Here is an 18,360-nt window from a genome sequence, read left to right as displayed (position 1 = left end):
CTGAGTGAGCCAAACAAATAGATTGTTGTTAGTTATTTGACGGTAGACTGATTTGATGCCTACATTTTGTTCAGTGCTGGGTTCTTTATAAACTGTTGTTTATAAGGCATAATCTTTTTTACATGTGGCTCATTTTTCTCTCTCTTGGTTTCGACAACAATGTATACATAAGAGCTGAAACAAAACCCTAAAACAGCTAAAACAACCCTTACCGTCTACTTTCCACCTGACAGAAATAAACACTCACCTGTGTACCTTCCCTCCATAGAATGGCTTGGTGTGGAAGGTGACTGTGGCAGAGTAGCCGCTCTTGACACAGTTGATGGAGACTTTGCCCCCCAGCTCCACCCAGGGCACAGTGAGGATGGAGCGGGCGTAGGCACAGGGCAATGTGAAGACGTACTCCTCGTCGTGCTCCAGGAGGCAGAGGACGCCTGAGAGAAGGGAGGAAGAGATGGGAGGTGAGGAAAGGTGAGAAAAAAGACGCATTGTTAGAGCAAACAATAAAACTTGATGCTCTAAATTGGTAGAACACAAAGTTTCTAGTCAGGAGAGTGGTAAACATTTTACAGTTGTACAAAAATAATGCTTTAAGTTCAAAGCAGTTCAGACGGGTTGTGCAAGCTGATTTCCCTGCACACTGCCTTCCTTTTCTACATGAATAATTGAATATTTGAGTAACAAACAATAACCTAATCCCTGGGCCTGAAACTCAGGGGCCGGTAGCTGATTTTCATTAGTGAAAATACCCAATAAATACACAGACACTTCATATTCTAACGAAAAAAACACAGGATTAAACTTTTGCCCAGGCTCCATATTTAATAGCACTCCTATTAATATGATTTAGAAATCAAACTGTGAGGATTACAGCACAGGCTTTAAGTCTGGAGTAATGTTGTGATTAAACTACATTCAGTACAGTACAGCGTGTTTGCTGGTGGTTCCTGATCTGTTTGTTTAGGGAATTAAGAATATTACCTTCTTCTCACTACACTTAAAACAGCATTAATTGCTCTCTGTTACACTGAAAGCTGTTCACTACAAGTCCCATAGTGAAGAGCATTATATAAACCAGCTGATATCTCCTTCAGGCAGTTTGTGTGGCGTCTCTTGGGTGCATCGAAGCCCAAATGACAGGCTATCATACTCAAAGCTCCTGATTGACTCTGAGCGCATGTTATTCATCGCCTGAGTCACTCAGTCAGTGCATAAGTGGATTTATGCACCTCACATGTCTCTGAATAGCCCTCTGTTGTTACACCATGAAATCACGTGTTAGCACAGGATCAGGCCAACATCCAGTGAAATAAACATCTACAGTACAGTCAGCTGCTCTGTAGCCATTACTCAATTCTGGTAATGTTCCATTTTGTTCTCATTCTAAGATTTTATGATAAAAGAAAAAATGCTGGATCAGTCCGTGAGCCTCGACACATGGAAAGCCAGGGATTCAGTTCATTTCTTCACAGGAAAAGAGGAAATCCTTAAGTATAAAATACTCCCTGAGTTTTGCATCTATAATTCTACCGGAATAAAGTTCAGAAGTTTTGTAATTAAAATGTACTTAAAGTATCAGAAGTCAAAGTATGAATTATGCAGAAGGGCTCCTCTAAGTTATGAAGCTCCTTAAGTCCTGAAGATACTTTGAAAAAGGAAATTCGTCCTCAGCACTTCGGTTTATATAAGCAGTTTTTCTGCAGCTGATTGAGGAGGAGCTGGTTTAAAATGCTAACTTATGACCCACTGTCACTTAACCTGATTCTACCTTTTACCAGGACAGTGCTGGCCTGCCTCTCTCTTATACTCCCACTGTGGAAAAAACTCAACTTCATAACTTGTTTTAACACCAAATGTTTAAAAATCCCAGCATAAGTTTGCATAACTGAAAATAAAAGTGGGGATATTTGTACTTGCATCAAAAATAGTGTTTTATATTTCATGCCGTAATCATATTTTTGAATGTAAAATCAAAGAAGTAACCAGAGTGCAGGGAGCAATAGTGCTCTAGAGCTTTTCAGGTAACCTCACATTATTGTCAAGAGTTGGCTTAAGATCAGCCATCAGTCAAATCTGTCCTGTAAATAAAGCTTGCTTTTACTAACAGGCTGCTAACTTAATTAATCAAAGAGACAAAAAATTAGGCTACAAGCACATTTAAACTCACTAACCTTGTTCTGTTGTATTTAATCTGAACCTAAGATTAAAATTGACAAATCAGGGTTTCATGAGAATTATGGGACAAACTAGTTGGTTTTTTTCTGCAACCCATTCAAAAAAGTTTAAAACGTGATCATGGGAGCTGGAATTATTTTTTTATTTTTTTTTAAGTTGTGTTTTTGGGCATTTAGGCCTTTATTGGATAGGACAGCTGAAAAAAGACAGGAAATGTGGGGAGTGGGGAAGGACATGCAGTAAATGGTCAAGGCTGGAATCGAGCCTGCGACCTCTGCAACGAGGGCTACAGCCTCTGTACATGGGGCACGTGCTTAGACCACTAGGCCAACGGTGCCCCAGGAGGTGCATTTATTTTGAAAATGAGTGAAATTAGAGGTCAGTGTTTTAAAAAAAAAACACCACCACATCCTCAAATGTGTTGTTTGTCATCATGAGAAGGATAACCAGCAAACTAAAAAAAAAACAGTCTAAACCATAAACCAGCAAACTAAAAAAAACAGACATGAAACTAAAAAAACAGACATGAAACAAGAAAATATTGATATCAAACTAATATGTTATTGATTAAGCTAATTAAGCTAAACCTACTCGATTTGTGGGCGCCTGTATGTCTTAGCGCATTGGTGGCGGGCCTCGTGCACTGAGGCAGTATTGCTTTAAACTATCCACCTGTGGTCCTTCTATGATCCACCACTTTCTCTTCCCAGTTTTGGACTCTATATAATCTCCTATCCCTCAATGTAGGCATAAAATTCTAAAATAAACTCTGAAAAACATAATAAAAACTAAACAAGTTGATTTCTTGTTGCAGCTTCCAGGCGCTGTGTCGCTGACAGTGACTTGAAACAAGTGGTTCATTTAATTGAAGTCGTTCAGGTCAGGTCACAAGAAATGCAAAGTATGTTTCATATTTTTGGATTGTATATTTGAATTTTCTGTACATGCTATTTGATGCATCCACAATCTATGTTTTTATCACAAGGATGATCTATAACGGTCACCAGTGAGCATGTGACATAATCAGATTGACAAATTGTCCCACAAGTCAAATCAAACTCCGTCATGCTGCTGTTCTTCTGTTCTTTTCCTGACTTGCTGACTCACCGTCAATCCATCAAGCCTGAGACATTCATAAAACACTAAATCTACCGCAATCAGGGGGGAAAAAGCACCAATCAATATTTCCTGTTCATGAGGGTCACTGTTTCCTCTGATTGGCAGCACAAGCCTCTGACACAATGATGAAGCGCTGCATCATGACCTGCTGACAGATATTCAGAGGAAAACGGAGCTGCAGTGTCTGAACGAATCAGGTCATGTATCTGTATTCAGTCGATCGGGCTCAAGGACTTCCTGTTTCTCTGCTCAGGGTGACTCATTAAAATCAGTCTGCAATACACAGTGTGATGGTGCTGACAGGGAGGACTGGATTATTGATTGCCATGAGAGAGGGCTCGTGCTCTTTCAAAAAAGGACAGGGTGCTGTGACCAACGGCCAAAAATGACGCTTTTTTTCTGATGACTCTTTGACATTTTGTCTTTTTTTTCTCAACACAAAAAGGTTAGTTAGGAAAAATATGACACGCTTAACTCATCCATCTTAAAAAAAAGGGAGCAACGTTGCAAAGGAAATTTCCTTTTTACCGGTTTGTTAAAGCTCTCGTGAGGATCTTTTAGTTTGTGCTGATTTTTGCGCCCCCTGTTGACAATATGGTACCACTTCTCTTTTGCAAAGTATCTTATTAATATTTTTTTTTCCTTACATGCCAAATAAGTGAGTTCAAAGTATGACTCATCAAGAATCTTTGCTGTGGAAAGGATAAACAGAAGACTATTTCGGCTGTGAGCATTCATCACTTTATCACTTTGACATCTCCCCTGCGCCTGCAGCTTCAGACATAAAAAATAAGGTATAACTATTAATTTCAGACTAAATAAAAACTCCTCACAAGAGCTTTAAGGCAGCGGAGACTCAAAGGTCAGTCTTAGAACCATAGTTTGTAATATTATGAAAATATCACCGTACATTTTTATGTGTCTTTTAGTTCAGCTTTTTTAGGTTTCTTGTAAAATATTTCCCTGTTTGTGGCATATGTCAGTGTTACTTTTATATTTAAAGTATCCTTCATTCATGTGTAAACTGTTTTTACTGTAATCAAAACACACAAGTGACCTGAATCAATCAAAAAAGCCTGTATATATAGCTGCAACCTTCAGAAAGGTGTTGCCAAGAAGCTGATATACCCTGCAGAAATAACAGTTAAATGAATAATTAAGTTCCACTAGTTAATGTATTTATAAGGCAGCATATGGCTGCTATAGAACAACAAACCAGCTCTATAGTCACCTATGTTGCTTGTTATAAGCACTGCAAAATTCATAGACATTAATCATCATGACGACACTGCAGATAAAAGGAGCTGGAGTGTAAGAGCAGTCACCAGTATACCCACAAGTAACAAATATCTTTAATCCCAGCACGACCATTCTCTACTTTATGTTTAATGTTATACTTTTTAAAATGAATTTACTTATACTTCATTTATTTGGATACTTAATATCTATTTATATACTTTATTTGTATGTGCAATGTTATTACAGACAGACGTCAATGTATCAGTTATGTGAACCTTTTTGTGGGTCGCGGTTTAGCTCACCTTCTCCCACCATGGACACTCCTATAGACATCCCCATGAACTTGCTTTTGGTCCACACATGAGCGTTGACGCACATCCTCCTCTCCGGGCACTCGCAGTAAAAACCTGACACTGGTGGATGATGGGAAACCTGCTCAGCCACAAACCGGACTCTGTAGCATCCTCCCTGTGAATCGTCGCCCTGCTGTGCGTTGTTGGGGCCTCTGCTTGGCTCCCACGAGGACCCCTGGTTGGATCTGACGAACGGTTTGACTTTGTCCCGAGGCACCTCCCAGGAACAGTGGAAGCTCTCTCCCAGTATCGGGTTGTACGGCTTCTTGGCCACGGCACCTTTCCGCCCCTCATGGAAAGAGGTCAGGTAGTACTCGACAAAACGGACGATTCTGTCCTCGGCGGTGGCGCCGGCTGTGATTGACAGGAACATGTCAGGGTGGGCCATGAAGTTTGCGTACATCTCTAGAAGTGATCTCTTTTCCAAAATAAAGGTAGGAAGAACCACCTGGAAAAACAGAGAGATAAAAGGATGAGAATTATTTATTTTAATTAAAGCACGACCCCATCCTGTGACCGGAGGTGTCATGAACTGACATCATAGAACTTTTGAGTGTCACCTAAAGCCCTGGAGCTTTGAGGACAAACATAAAGAGCACTCATAAAAAATAATGGGTGTTCATGGCTGTTTGATTTGTTTGCGCAGCTCTTCAACATCCTCTCACGTAAAACTGGCAGGCTTGTGTGTAAATCTCATTCTTATAAGATTTTGCAGGGATATACTGCCGTACAAAAGACTCAGAAAACAAGAGTTATCACAAAAATGTTATCAAGTAGAGCAAATTTTACTTATAAGAGTCTGTAAAGTTTATATTTTGTATTTCTTTGTAAAAGTCTCAGTTTTAGTTTGTACCCGTGTGAGGTCCATGCCCAGCTTGAGCTGGGAGAGCAGGTGGAGGATGATGCTCCGTTGGTCGTCCAGGACACCCAGGTCCTCCTCTTCATTATCCTCCGAATCTGTCACCTCTTCGGTGGGGCTGATGTCTTCAAGCCCTGGGTGGTGCTATGAAAACATATGAAAAAAAAGCATTAAAAATTATATATTTTTTGAACCTTTTCAGTTTGTGAAAGGTGGGCTGTAAATGGTGAATCTGAGTTTGGGACTGAAAAACAGATAAATGTGGGTTTACTGGTAACGACAACAAAGCTAGGATTGGACAAAATGTCAACAGAACCAGTGAGAATACTAAAACCAACAATCTGTTTAAAGTTCACATGAATATGCAACCTCTCTACTCTCATCTCCAACTCGCCAGATTCAACTGACGACAAAAACTTCTAAAAAAAATATTATGGTATAGTTTTTTGTTTTTGTAAAGACTCAGTGTTAATTAGATAGCTGTAGTTTTAAGTCTGCCTCATGAAAACAGGAGCAAATGGTGCATTTGTTGTGCATTTGTTTCTTTTTCAGTATAAAATTCATTTATGCAAAGGCCAAGTGAAGTAAGATGACGCCATTTTCTTTCACCTGTCAATAACAACCATAAGGTCACCCAACTCATTTAGAGGCCGAAGCCAGACCATTGAGGGAGACCACCTATAAACACCAAAGGACACAACCTCATTTACTTTCCACAGCAGCCCACTCATGCTCCATTCAGCCATGTCACCCCACCTTTCAAGCCTCTTTCAGCGTTCTGTATGAAGTAGCACATGTCTTTGAGCAGCCTGAGTGCATCTTAAGAATGGACCTACACAATGCCTTTCTAGGTGAACGACACACAGCATTGGTTATAGCTGTGTCCCTCGTTTGTGTTCCAGCATTCAACTGGAAATGGATCTAGTCGAGGTTAAAGAAGAGCTGATGCCTTTGATATCTCCTACAGTTACTTGGGGCAGGAAGGAAGACGGGAAAAAAAACAAGAAGAAAGAGGCTGATGTATAATGCAGAAAGTGCTTTCAAGCCTGTGGGCAACAGCAACTCTCTGTGCACCCCCTCTGCCACACTGCTCTTTGTCCTACGTTTAAATCTGTGTTTAGTGCACACATTTCCTTTTTTCCAACCTAATTAATCTCATTTTCGAGAAGCTGCTGCTTAAAAAAAAGCAAAATTGGAAGGAATAATGAGGGAATTATACTTGCATGGATTGCTTGTGCAAAAAGGGGGAAGAGCTACAGAAAAAACATTTCCAGTACTGGAGCGCCCGCCTGAATGTTACCTGAATATTTCATTCCATGCATGTATGCAAAAAGCTCCACATATCCACTCTGAGCACACTCTCTCTACCAAAACATTTCACACATAATACAGGGCCACACACTCACAAAAACACACGCGAGGGAGCATGCTTGAACACACAAGCACAGGAGTCCCTGGAGCTGGTTTGTTCTCCGAGCAGAATGATATATATAGATGTGGAGAGGAAAGGAGAGGAGGTACTGTTGGGGGAGGTCTGTTAAGATTCCAGAGGTTCTGACTAATTAAAGAGGCTCTTGACAGAAACAGGAAGTTACTGATGTGGAGGTCAGAGCATTTCTGCAGAAGAACCCTCCAGTGAATCTACTGCTGGACTTAATGGTTGTCATTACGCACACAAAGACAGTTTAATGGAGTTTAACTTGTCCAGAAGTGATTAATAAAGTGTCTCGGATGATAAATGAATGCAGAGGGAGTGCCTGGGACGGTATGAGGAGGTGAAAGTGTCCAAAACAGAAAGGATTTAAATCTGTGCTGCTGACGATCGAGACACAAAACCGCTTATTTTCAAATTAAAGCTCCTATCAGGAATTTCGTGTCACTTTTTGGTGCCCCCTGTGGACGAAGTGATATATCTCATCTCTTTGCTGATCTTATCCTTTACATGTTTAAGATCTGTTTTATAAAGAAAAAATCCATCTTTTTCTGTTTCATTAGATGTTTCTTACGTGCTGTCAATCATCTGATCTGACTCCTACCCTCTCACAGTGGTTACAGGCATTACAGAAATACAATACAGACAATGTTGTGGATGAAAACATTTGAAAACACACCTGAAGACAAAGCACTCTGCGGTGTCCGCCCAGGTAAATAACAATGATGTATGATGATTCAATGATTTGGAGCTGTGCCACCTTACAATAAGCATCTACCCACTCCCTCTAAAGTGTGATTTGTGATTCCTCAGGACTCTTATACAGATCCTTCATCAAATGTTTAACATGTAGCTCCTTGTAGTAAATAAGAAAAAATGTGTTGGTGAAATGTTATTTATTGTACTTTTCACAACATTTTTTAGGCATTCACTTCTTAGAATAACAAGGAGTAAGTGTATGTTAGAAATCTATTTTCAGCCAAGACAACAGTACGGCATTCTTTGTTCCCACTGAAATGTTTCACAACCAGGAGAATATCTTTCTTTCAAAAACTATCAGAGAACTGTTTGAGAAAATCATGACTAAACACTGACTGAAATAAACAATGACTATAATGAGATAAAAAGGATTTCAACTGACTCAATCTTGATTAAAACAACCCAAGACACAAACACTTAAATATGACTAAACTCAACCACAAGACTAAATCGAAATTGAAATGTCTTGCCATAATCAACAGTGATTGTGAAGTGCATTATATTTATAGTGAATTTCAAAACCTACTCATAAACATCAGATTGAAAATAATAAGATATTTACAAATACATATTGTGTAATTTCAATAAGTCTAATGTGTTTGCATCTAGAAATCTTATTGTTTGAGCGACATGAAATCATGGTTACTTAAAGTTCCTGTTCCCATGGGTGTGTGTCCCAAAACTTGCTGCTGTATTTATGCCCTCAGCTGACTTCAAATGGAGTTAACTCTGTGGCAGAGTGGAAGTAGGGTTGTCCGGTTTTAGAAAGGCCTCAGCTGTCTCCTGTTTGGCACTAAACAGGAAGTGTATCGGAAGTGGATTTTTAGAGATTTTTCAATGGAAGATGGTGTCTGCTCCAGCTGGTAAAGTTGTAGCTGAATTAAAAACTCTTCAAAAATTCTTATGAGAATCTATCATAATAACAGCTGATTTATAAGGTATAATCAGTCTGAATATGCAGACCTACAAGTGAACTTAGCTGTTCAATAAAGGAGAAATAGGAACAATACAAGCCTAAACCTTGGAGGGGAAAATAGGAAAAGGTTGCAAATTCATAGTGCATCACAAAACAGGCTAAAGACTGTCAAAGAAACATTCAACAACCTGGCAACCACGCAGACATTTTACAAGCAGCTAATGCAAGATCAATAAAACATTAGTATGTATTGATTCAGCAACCAATAAAGCAATTAGTTACATCTCTTTACAAATAGCGCTACATAACAAAGTTGTACCTGTTAATTCAATAATATGAAGATATACTCCCATGAAAGCAAGGGAGCTTAATTATCTCACATTTTTAAACCAAGTTGGCAACTTTTAAAGATGCTGTCCTTGTAAATGTTTACCAGCAGAGCTAGCCCTGCCGGCTAGTTTGTTCTAAAATTCATGAAGTCAACAAAGACTTTCTGTGTCAGAGGAAAACTGCTTCACATTACAGATAAGTGATGTTTACTGCTAAAATGTATCCGAGTGCATTCTGGGTAACCCCTTAGGCTGCAACTTCCCTTTTCAACCCAAATCCAAAAGCAGATGCAAAGACTAGCTGTACACCATGTGAGGACACAGGCATAGGCACAGGCACAAACATCAGCTTGTAAACACTCACGCTGCATTGCTGTGTGGCTACAGGCTTGACGGGCATAAAGCTGGATCTCATCTCCAAAAAGGGAGAAAGCAAAATGACTGAACTCAAGACACAGTAAATTCCAGCGAAAGGAAGATGTTCTAGCTCCACAAACAAGATAGCCACTCCAAGAGGTTTACACCTGTGTAAATCCAATCAAAGAGGTGTAGTCTCAATCGAAAGTCTCAAAAAATAAATCTTTTGAGCAGTTTCACACTCTGATGTTCGCCAAAGACAGAAAAAAAAAAACCCTCTCTTCTTAAGAACAGAATTTGTTGCCTGAGCGAGCAGCCTTCTTCAGAGGAGTCCTGAGTCTTGTTAGAGAGACATACAGTGTGGCTGAGTGAAGTTGGTGAGCTGCTGTGCGTGACTCGCAGAGTCTCTCTCCCACCACCCACTCTGACAAAACGGGGAGGAGGGGGAGAGAGAAAGGCTCAGGGAAAGTCCCAGTGACGTTTCCCTCTGCATCCTCCCATCATCCCTCTGGCGTGCTTCCTTACATCTCTTTCCATTTTTACCTCTTCCCTGCTGTCCTCATCACTTGTCCCTGTGCTCTCCTCCCTCTTTCATTCCTCTTTGCTGCTTTTATCCTTCTTCCTACACCATCTTTCCCTCCACCTTTTTTCTGTTTGACATGTTTGTCATTAGCTGGCTGTGGCAGTTTGCAAATCTACAGTAGAAACCTCTTTTTGAGGAAAACATGTAACAAATTAAGCTGGTAGCCATTTTACTCTTACATTACATTCTGGGTGAAAAAATGCTGCTCTAGGTTTTCAATCACCTATATCACATTTATGGTAAAAAAAAAATTTGGACAATAAGCTGTGTTTCGAGTAAAAACAATATATTTTATTAAGCCCTTTTCTCATTAGGACCAAAGTTGAGGCTTATGTTAGCATCAAACTACTCTGAGTCAATATCTGACTGTTTTATGTAAAATATAAGTGTTTCATGTTTAATTATTACCTGGTTTTCTTACTGATCTATTGGCTGTGCAAGATGCTTGATTATGATTTGTCAAAACCACTGTCACACCCCCTTGACGATGGTTATTAACTTTGATATCATAGACCATAAGGCAACACAGATATTTACATATTCAATCCTGTCCAGCAATATTGGCAAAGGCAGCTGAGCCGGTAAGTAAAACTTTAGGTTACCAATCCCTAAAAAGAAATTTAAATCATGAGCGGTGGTGATGACAGCAACAGTTTTGTAAAGTTGTGACATTTGCCTCGTCCACTGCAGAGCTCAGAAGAGAAGGAGAGTTGAATGAGGACAGTTTAATGTTAAATTGAACGCAAACAGGCAGATATGACCATCGCGATGGAACGCTACCTGCCAGGGAAACACTGGGATTATTTTTCAAAAACTGCATACATAAATCATTCTAAATCAATAAAATAATCTTTAAATCAATGTTTTTTTACCAAAGTGTCTATATTTAAAGTTAGTAGCCAGGTAATAAGCAGGGTTACCATCAGGGTGGACAAGACCCCTCCACTTTGCTACAGAGTCTTGTCTCACCCTGTCAGGATTCTATTTCCCATAACCACCTGATAACCATACATTATCCGTTATTCAATGTGTCCATGTACATGAATCAAAATCTCTGCACCCTTCTAACTGTAACTCTTTCCACAAATCAAACAATATTGTTAGCTTAGAAATGGTTACATGTTAACATTTGCTGCCTGGTAGCTCATGAGTTACTAATTTGAAAACCTAAAACACAGCAGTAAGACATTTGTAGCAGCACAGTTGTTTCTCATCCCGAGCATGATGTCAGACAAATATAGCCCTCATGTGAATGTAGTGAATCGGTGTCTGTCTGACTCATCAATGCACTTAATCTCCTATTTTTTGTTTGCAATTACTATCTTTCATCCTTCTGGATCTTATTCTCTCTATTCACTTCTTCCTCTATAATTCGTTTCAGCATCACAGTATTTCTTGCAATAGACTCCAATCTCATGTTTGATGCATTTTTCTTTCTCTTCCTCCGCCCTCGCACTATCATCTCTGTCATTGTTTCCTCCATTCACCATCTTCATTCATGGCATTCGCTATTCTGTTTCATCACATCTTTCTCCTTAACTGTCTCAGTATGGTTAATTCCCTGATTCCTGTTCTTTTCCCTTTCTCTCTACCTCTCTCTCTCTCTCTCTCTCTCTCTCTCTCTCTCTCTCTCTCTCTCTCTCTCTCTCAGCAGGCTTGGATAGGGCAAGTCTGCTCAAAGACTCCTTTAACTTCATGGTTCGAACAGGCTAGTTAATTTATTTTTGGTCAAAACATCACCTGAGAAGTTGGGGATAGTGTGCTGTAGCTACCACTCCCTAATAGAACTCTGCCTTTGAAGTTCATATGTTGGAGAAAAGTGGATTTCTCTTTACACTCCTCTGGGGCAGTGAAAAGTTGTTACTTATATAATTAGTCATTACCAGAGGAGGGAGGACATATTTGATTGGCGAATTTAATTTTTACATCTCAACCCATGTGGGACTAGATTTAAATGAGTAGCTGTATTTCTAGCATCGATGCTATATGACCATGAATTTGGAGTCTTAGGAGGACAGTAGGCCTATACACAGTCTGTATGGCTTGTCAGGTGGTCAAATGATTTCAATGAAGAACTTTCCAGTGACAGGAAGTTCAGTACTAGCAGTCAAGATTGTCAAAAACTAATATTTAAAAAACCTCCTGTAGGTTGCAAAGCCAATCCAAAGATATTCTGACTTTTTTTTTATAACTTCACCACTTAACAATTAATCAGCACTTTAAAGGCCAAAAATAGAGGGAACATCAAGCCCTACCTGACTATTTAATATTTCCCTACTATTGATTGACTATTAGCAAACAAGAACAGAAATTTGTAAGAGATAATCTGGAAGGAGATTGGTAATATGTCAAGGTGAAACAACAAGGCTGTTATACAATAGCTAACATAACAGTTTGATAATGTCATACAAGCTTGATTACATCAAGTTTGTATTACGTTTATGCTTTTATAAAATTTACCAAGTGTTAGATTCTAATTTTTCTTTCCTTTACCATTTTACACTATTAGATGGTAATATTAGCTAGCATGTAAATGCTAACATTTGCTGTTGACTGCAGCTAACAGGTTCTCTTAACTGTCTTTTTACCTTGAAATATGGCCCAATATGCCTCTGTTTTTCTCTCATCTTTTTCTTTGTAATTAATAACCCAGAAAAAAGTGAATTAATTAAAAAATATTCAGATATCCTTCTATCAAAGAACTTGTAACTTGGGTCATAGAATTATCCTTTTGATTAGAGCATTCAGCTTCCTACCCTGCCACTGTGATAAGAGAAAAATGGCCGCCATGTAAAAATGGTGAATTGCAAAGTTGGTTTATGTAATTGTAAAAAGTGACAATAAGTAGTAGTTGAAATAACGATAAACTCTCGACACAGCCAACACCCTTTCAAATTGCTGTAGGCATTATGATATTGATACCCCAGAGTGGGAGATATATAATAACATAGAATGAGTAAAAGCCATAAAATGAGACAAAGGCAGATAGTTGTTGTTTTCAGGTATGAAAAAAGGAAACAAGCTAAAAAATGTAACTTGAATGGTAATGAAAAAAGAAGATACTGTGTCAGAATCAGACCTCTCAAATCTCTTCTACCTCTTCAAAACATGAGGCAAGTAGGGCTGAGACGTTGAGTCTCAGCACTTCATATATAAATCATAATGAGCTGTTTCATCAGCACAGCCTCTAATGAGAGGATATGAAACACAGCCGGTACAGACACAGCGGTTATGGTACACACTCACACTAAGACACACATAAACTTACATAATGATGAAAAACAGTTCATCGTTATGTTAAACTTTGTGGTGAGTAATATTCAGGCAAGTGTGGGTGATTAAACACTTGACAAACATTAATACATGGACATGGTTGCATTTCAAGAGACTAAGCACAAAAATACATGATGATCAATAATTAAAATCTTCAAGATTTAGAGATTCTTACTCAAAGGAAAAAGGTAGCTCTTAACCCTCCTGTTATGTTTGTTTCTCTGGAACAGCAATAATGTTCCTGGGTCAATTTGACCCGGGGCATATTCAATTATCCAATAGTGTCAGAACCCCAAAAATTCCCAATACACATTTTTTTAAATCTAATTTTTAACTTCATTACTAACCATTTAAATCAAGATTTAGTCCATTGGTGTTCGTTAATTCTCACAGATCATGGTTATATGTGGATAACTCACTCGTTTTTCATTAAAATTCATGTTAAAACTTTCTTTAAAGCCCTAAACATAAATACAATAGTTTTACATGACAAAGATTTTTGTTTATTTTATTTAAAATTTAGAATTTTCTATTTTTATGAAGTGATGTTGATGAACACAACTCCTCTTCTGTCACATGCTGCCCAGATTTTGATGCTGCATTTGGTCTGGTTGGGAAGGCATATATTGACTAAAATATACTATAAAAAGGGTCAATTAGACCCGTAACATAACAGGAGGGTTAAGAAGTGTTATTTCGCTAACATGAAATCTAAACATTCAAAATATTAAACCTTAAGAGCCAGAGTCAGACAGACAGGACATCTTCAACTACTTTCTTACATTTTTTTTTAATGAGCAACTACTACTACTACTACTACTACTACTACTACTACTACTACTACTACCACTGGGAGGACTTGTAATAAATTGATTCATTACAGCCATATTGATAACAGCTACACAAAAAGTCCTGTTCCCTTTTAATGGAGAAGAGAATGTGTCACTTTTTCTTTTGTACTTTGTGCCTGTGATTCTGAAAAATAGTAAAGGTTTTACTTCAAAACTTTAGGGCTGTGTTGCCTCATATTGTAGTGCAGTAAGAGACACAGGAGAAAGTATTTTCCTACAGCCAGTATTTTCCAGAATCCCTTAAGTAAATCCTGAGTTCAATAAAGAGAGTGGATTAGAGAGCTGAGAGTGAGTCATGGGTTGATATTTTCCACACTGAGCTCAGACCTGAGAACACGCAGCTCTTTATTGATGTTTTTCCCCCTGGGACGGACAGGACCTTTGTGCCAGTTAATAAGACTTAAGTAAAACTGAGGCACCATCACATAAGCACTTTTTTCTGGCTGATTATTGAGGCCTCTTAAACCCTGATTAATTCAGTTCAGATAAAAAGTCAAGTTCATTATTTTGTTGCAGGTTGTGACCAAAATGTTCATTTACAAATACAGACATGAATGTATTTGCCATTGTTCAAGTATTTCAGTTAATGTGTTAATTTGAATCTATACTGAAGAAAAAGCAACATAGTGGAGGACTATGCTGCCCTCTGCTGGCATAAACAAGGAACAACATCTCAAAGAGGGAAAGGTTTTGGCTGAAAACACAGCAGGGCACATAAGAGAAATAAAACTATCTTTTAAAGATAGCTCATAATATTTGCTACAATGTTTTGTCTCTAGCAGCAGCTTATATCCATAGCCAGACCGTTGGTTAGACCAATATGTTGCAAGCCAGTGTGCTGGTGCTGTAAGAAATGCATTTAGCTTACTGATTTCTGCAAGCACTTGCACATTTTCTACCGTTTCCTCACCATCATGCACCAGCCACGTCCTCTCGTGGGCTTCACACTAGAACTGAATATCAAACGCCACCGTGGGCCTAAATAATTCAAAAAGCTAACCTTTATTATTCTAGGGTGAAGTATTCTCTTCCTTTCACTCACAAGATTACAGTGAAAATATTCCCCTGGCATGCGACCAAGATAAGAAACTGAAGAAGAGACCAAGAACTGACCTTGAATAGTACGGGCCGCAAACATTATGTCCATATTTTAAGCTGAGGTGACAAATACTGTAATTGGAGCTGAAGAATACCATTTTATTACATCCATAAATAATTCAATCATGTTCTCTGGTTTCTGTCATTGGCTGCATACTAAGATGAAATGTCAAATACAATTTTTGATGCCGCTTTAGTCCACAGCATTGAGTGACCCAAAGCATCTAGACATTAACTCAATCTGCATGTGTTTTCCTACCACAAGGTGGCACAATATCTGTCTCACAACATCACCTGAAAATAAAACACATCAGACAATTTACCATCTTGATGGCCTGATCAGTGTCCTTCATTGTCTACACATTACCTTGAGTGTGTAGATGTTAAACACAATCAACTCAAGAGAAATCTACTTCACACAATGACAGAAATCCTCATCTCTGATAAGACAGAAAGTAATCAGATGCATGATGAAACTAAAAGATGAAAAAACTTCGCTGTCAAGCTGGACTAATACGATGTGACAATCTACAACACATCTTTTCCGTCTTACTGTTCTTCTTCAAGCATTAGCCAGAGCATCTTTGAAGACTCAAATTAAATCTGGTTCAAGCTGCAGGGCAGAGCTGAGAACCAGACAGGAGGAAAAGTGCCAGATATTACAGAGCAGTGACACAGAGAGGTATGAAACTAAATTTAAAAGCTTCACTATAAAAAATATGATGTCTACGTCACAGTAATAAGAAGCAACACTACCACAGACGACTAAACTTAGCTCTTAGCAGACAGCAGATATATATTTATTTATTTTCGTAGTTGAGTGAATTGACAATCATTATTACTATTTACTGTCAACACTTCAATCTGGGTGCAAAAAAATGTCCCCTTTGGGATGCCACCAAAGCTTAAAAAGATTGTTTCTTGAAACACAATTAAATAAATAAAAATAATTAACATTTCTCAGTTCTATGAAATCTGTTGAGTTTGAACAATTACTCCAAACAGAAACATTTTGATTCTAATCAAGTCTATATATTTTTTTCACTGCTGCAGATTACAGAAAATGTATAAAATGCAAGCACAAATTAGGGACCGTGCAATAATTTGAAGGCTGCGAGTGTGTTTCTGTGTTTAATTTATTAATTATGTTTGTCTACTGTTTTTATGCTTTTACTACTGCTCATTTTAGGCATCTTTTTGCACTGATAACGGGTTGCTTTTAAATTTCGTTGTACAATGTACAGTGAAAATAAAGATATATTCTATTTCTTCTGTTCTAAATGAAATTCAAGTATTAATCAGGAGGAAAATAATTAAATATAATTCTATATAAATAATATGAATTTCAAACAGTTTAAATAGCTTAAATTAATTTTCTTTGCCATCGAAGAGCTGGATACAAAGCCATTGAAATACAGTTTGAAAGCTTGAGGTTACAGTATTCCATCAAGTTTCAACCAACCTAGTGTGGGGCTGAACATTCGGTCCACAGTAAGTCTTTGACTGAGGCCCAATCGCAATGTCCACCATCAAGCACTCACTGACTTAGAGGCGCTTTCCCGCTAAGTCTGTGAGGACTTAGGGCTGAGGGATCTCTCTCTGACTTGTTGAGCCCTTTATGCCCCCTTTCCGTAAGTGAGCATTTCTGCAGACTTAGCCAGACGGAATTACCATGAGTTCAAAGCAATGTGACGTGAAACAGGGGATTCCCAGGGTAACGTCGAAAGGCGAACGAGCACGGTTACATGGAAACAAAGAAAAGTGCAACAGTAAAAAAGACCGTTAAAAGTTGCAATGAAATTTACAGGCAAAAAAGTTTCCCTAACCCTAACCCTAAACCCTAACCCTAATTATAACCCTAAGCCTGACCCTAATCATAACCCTAACCATAACCCTAATCATAACCTTAACCCTGGTAATAACCCTAACACTAACCATACGCCCTAACTCTAAACCCTAATCCTAACCCTAACCCTAACCCTAATCTTAACCCTAACCCTTATTGTAACCCTAATCATAACCCTAACCATAACCCTAATCATAACCTTAACCCTGGTAATAACCCTAACACTAACCATACGCCCTAACTCTAAACCCTAATCCTAACCCTAACCCTAACCCTAACCGTAACCCTGACCCTAACCCTAATCGTAACCCTAACCCTAATTGTAACCCTAACCCTAACCCTAATCGTAACCCTAACCCTAACCCTAATCGTAAGCCTTCCCCTAACCCTAACCCTAAACCTAATCGTAACCCTAACCGTAACCCTAACCCTAATCGTGACCCTAACCCTAACCCTAATCGTAACCCTAACCCTAATTGTAACCCTAACCCTTATCGTAACCCTAACCCTAACCCTAATTGTAAGCCTTCCCCTAACCCTAACCCTAAACCTAATCGTAACCCTAACCGTAACCCTAACTCTAAACCCTAATCCCAACCCTAACCCTAACCCTAATCGTAACCCTAACCCTAACCCTAATCGTAACCCTAACCCTAATCGTAACCATAACCCTAACCCTAATCGTAACCCTAACCCTAACCCTAATCGTAACCCTAACCCTAACCCTAACCCTAATCGTAACCCTAACCCTAACCCTAACCCTAATCGTAACCCTAACCCTAACCCTAACCCTAATCGTAACCCTAACCCTAACCCTAATCGTAACCGTAACCCTAACCCTAATCGTAACCCTAACCCTAACCCTAATCGTAACCGTAACCCTAACCCTAATCGTAACCCTGACCCTAATTGTAACCCTAACCCTAACCCTAATCGTAACCCTAACCCTAACCCTAATCGTAAGCCTTCCCCTAACCCTAACCCTAAACCTAATCGTAACCCTAACCGTAACCCTAACCCTAATCGTGACCCTAACCCTAACCCTAATCGTAACCCTAACCCTAATTGTAACCCTAACCCTTATCGTAACCCTAACCCTAACCCTAATTGTAAGCCTTCCCCTAACCCTAACCCTAAACCTAATCGTAACCCTAACCGTAACCCTAACTCT

The 18,360-nt window shown here is 38.9% G+C and overlaps 1 protein-coding gene across 1 annotated transcript in view; it reads right to left on the bottom strand.

The window, feature by feature from the left end:
- Positions 1-18,360, bottom strand: part of LOC117828500 (oxysterol-binding protein-related protein 10) — a 97,277-nt gene that overhangs the window by 2,991 nt on the left and 75,926 nt on the right. The window contains exons 10-12 of the mRNA XM_034705679.1: positions 5,740-5,889; positions 4,836-5,334; positions 248-434 (exon numbers count right to left, since the gene is read on the bottom strand). Of these exons, the coding sequence (XP_034561570.1) occupies positions 248-434; positions 4,836-5,334; positions 5,740-5,889 (836 nt within the window). The remainder of the gene's footprint in view (positions 1-247; positions 435-4,835; positions 5,335-5,739; positions 5,890-18,360) is intronic.

This window comes from Notolabrus celidotus, chromosome 16 (genome assembly GCF_009762535.1).
Source record: "Notolabrus celidotus isolate fNotCel1 chromosome 16, fNotCel1.pri, whole genome shotgun sequence".
Classification (NCBI taxonomy): Eukaryota; Metazoa; Chordata; class Actinopteri; order Labriformes; family Labridae; genus Notolabrus; species Notolabrus celidotus.
Note: the sequence above shows the minus strand (reverse complement) of the source record. Positions and strands in the feature narration are given on the sequence as shown.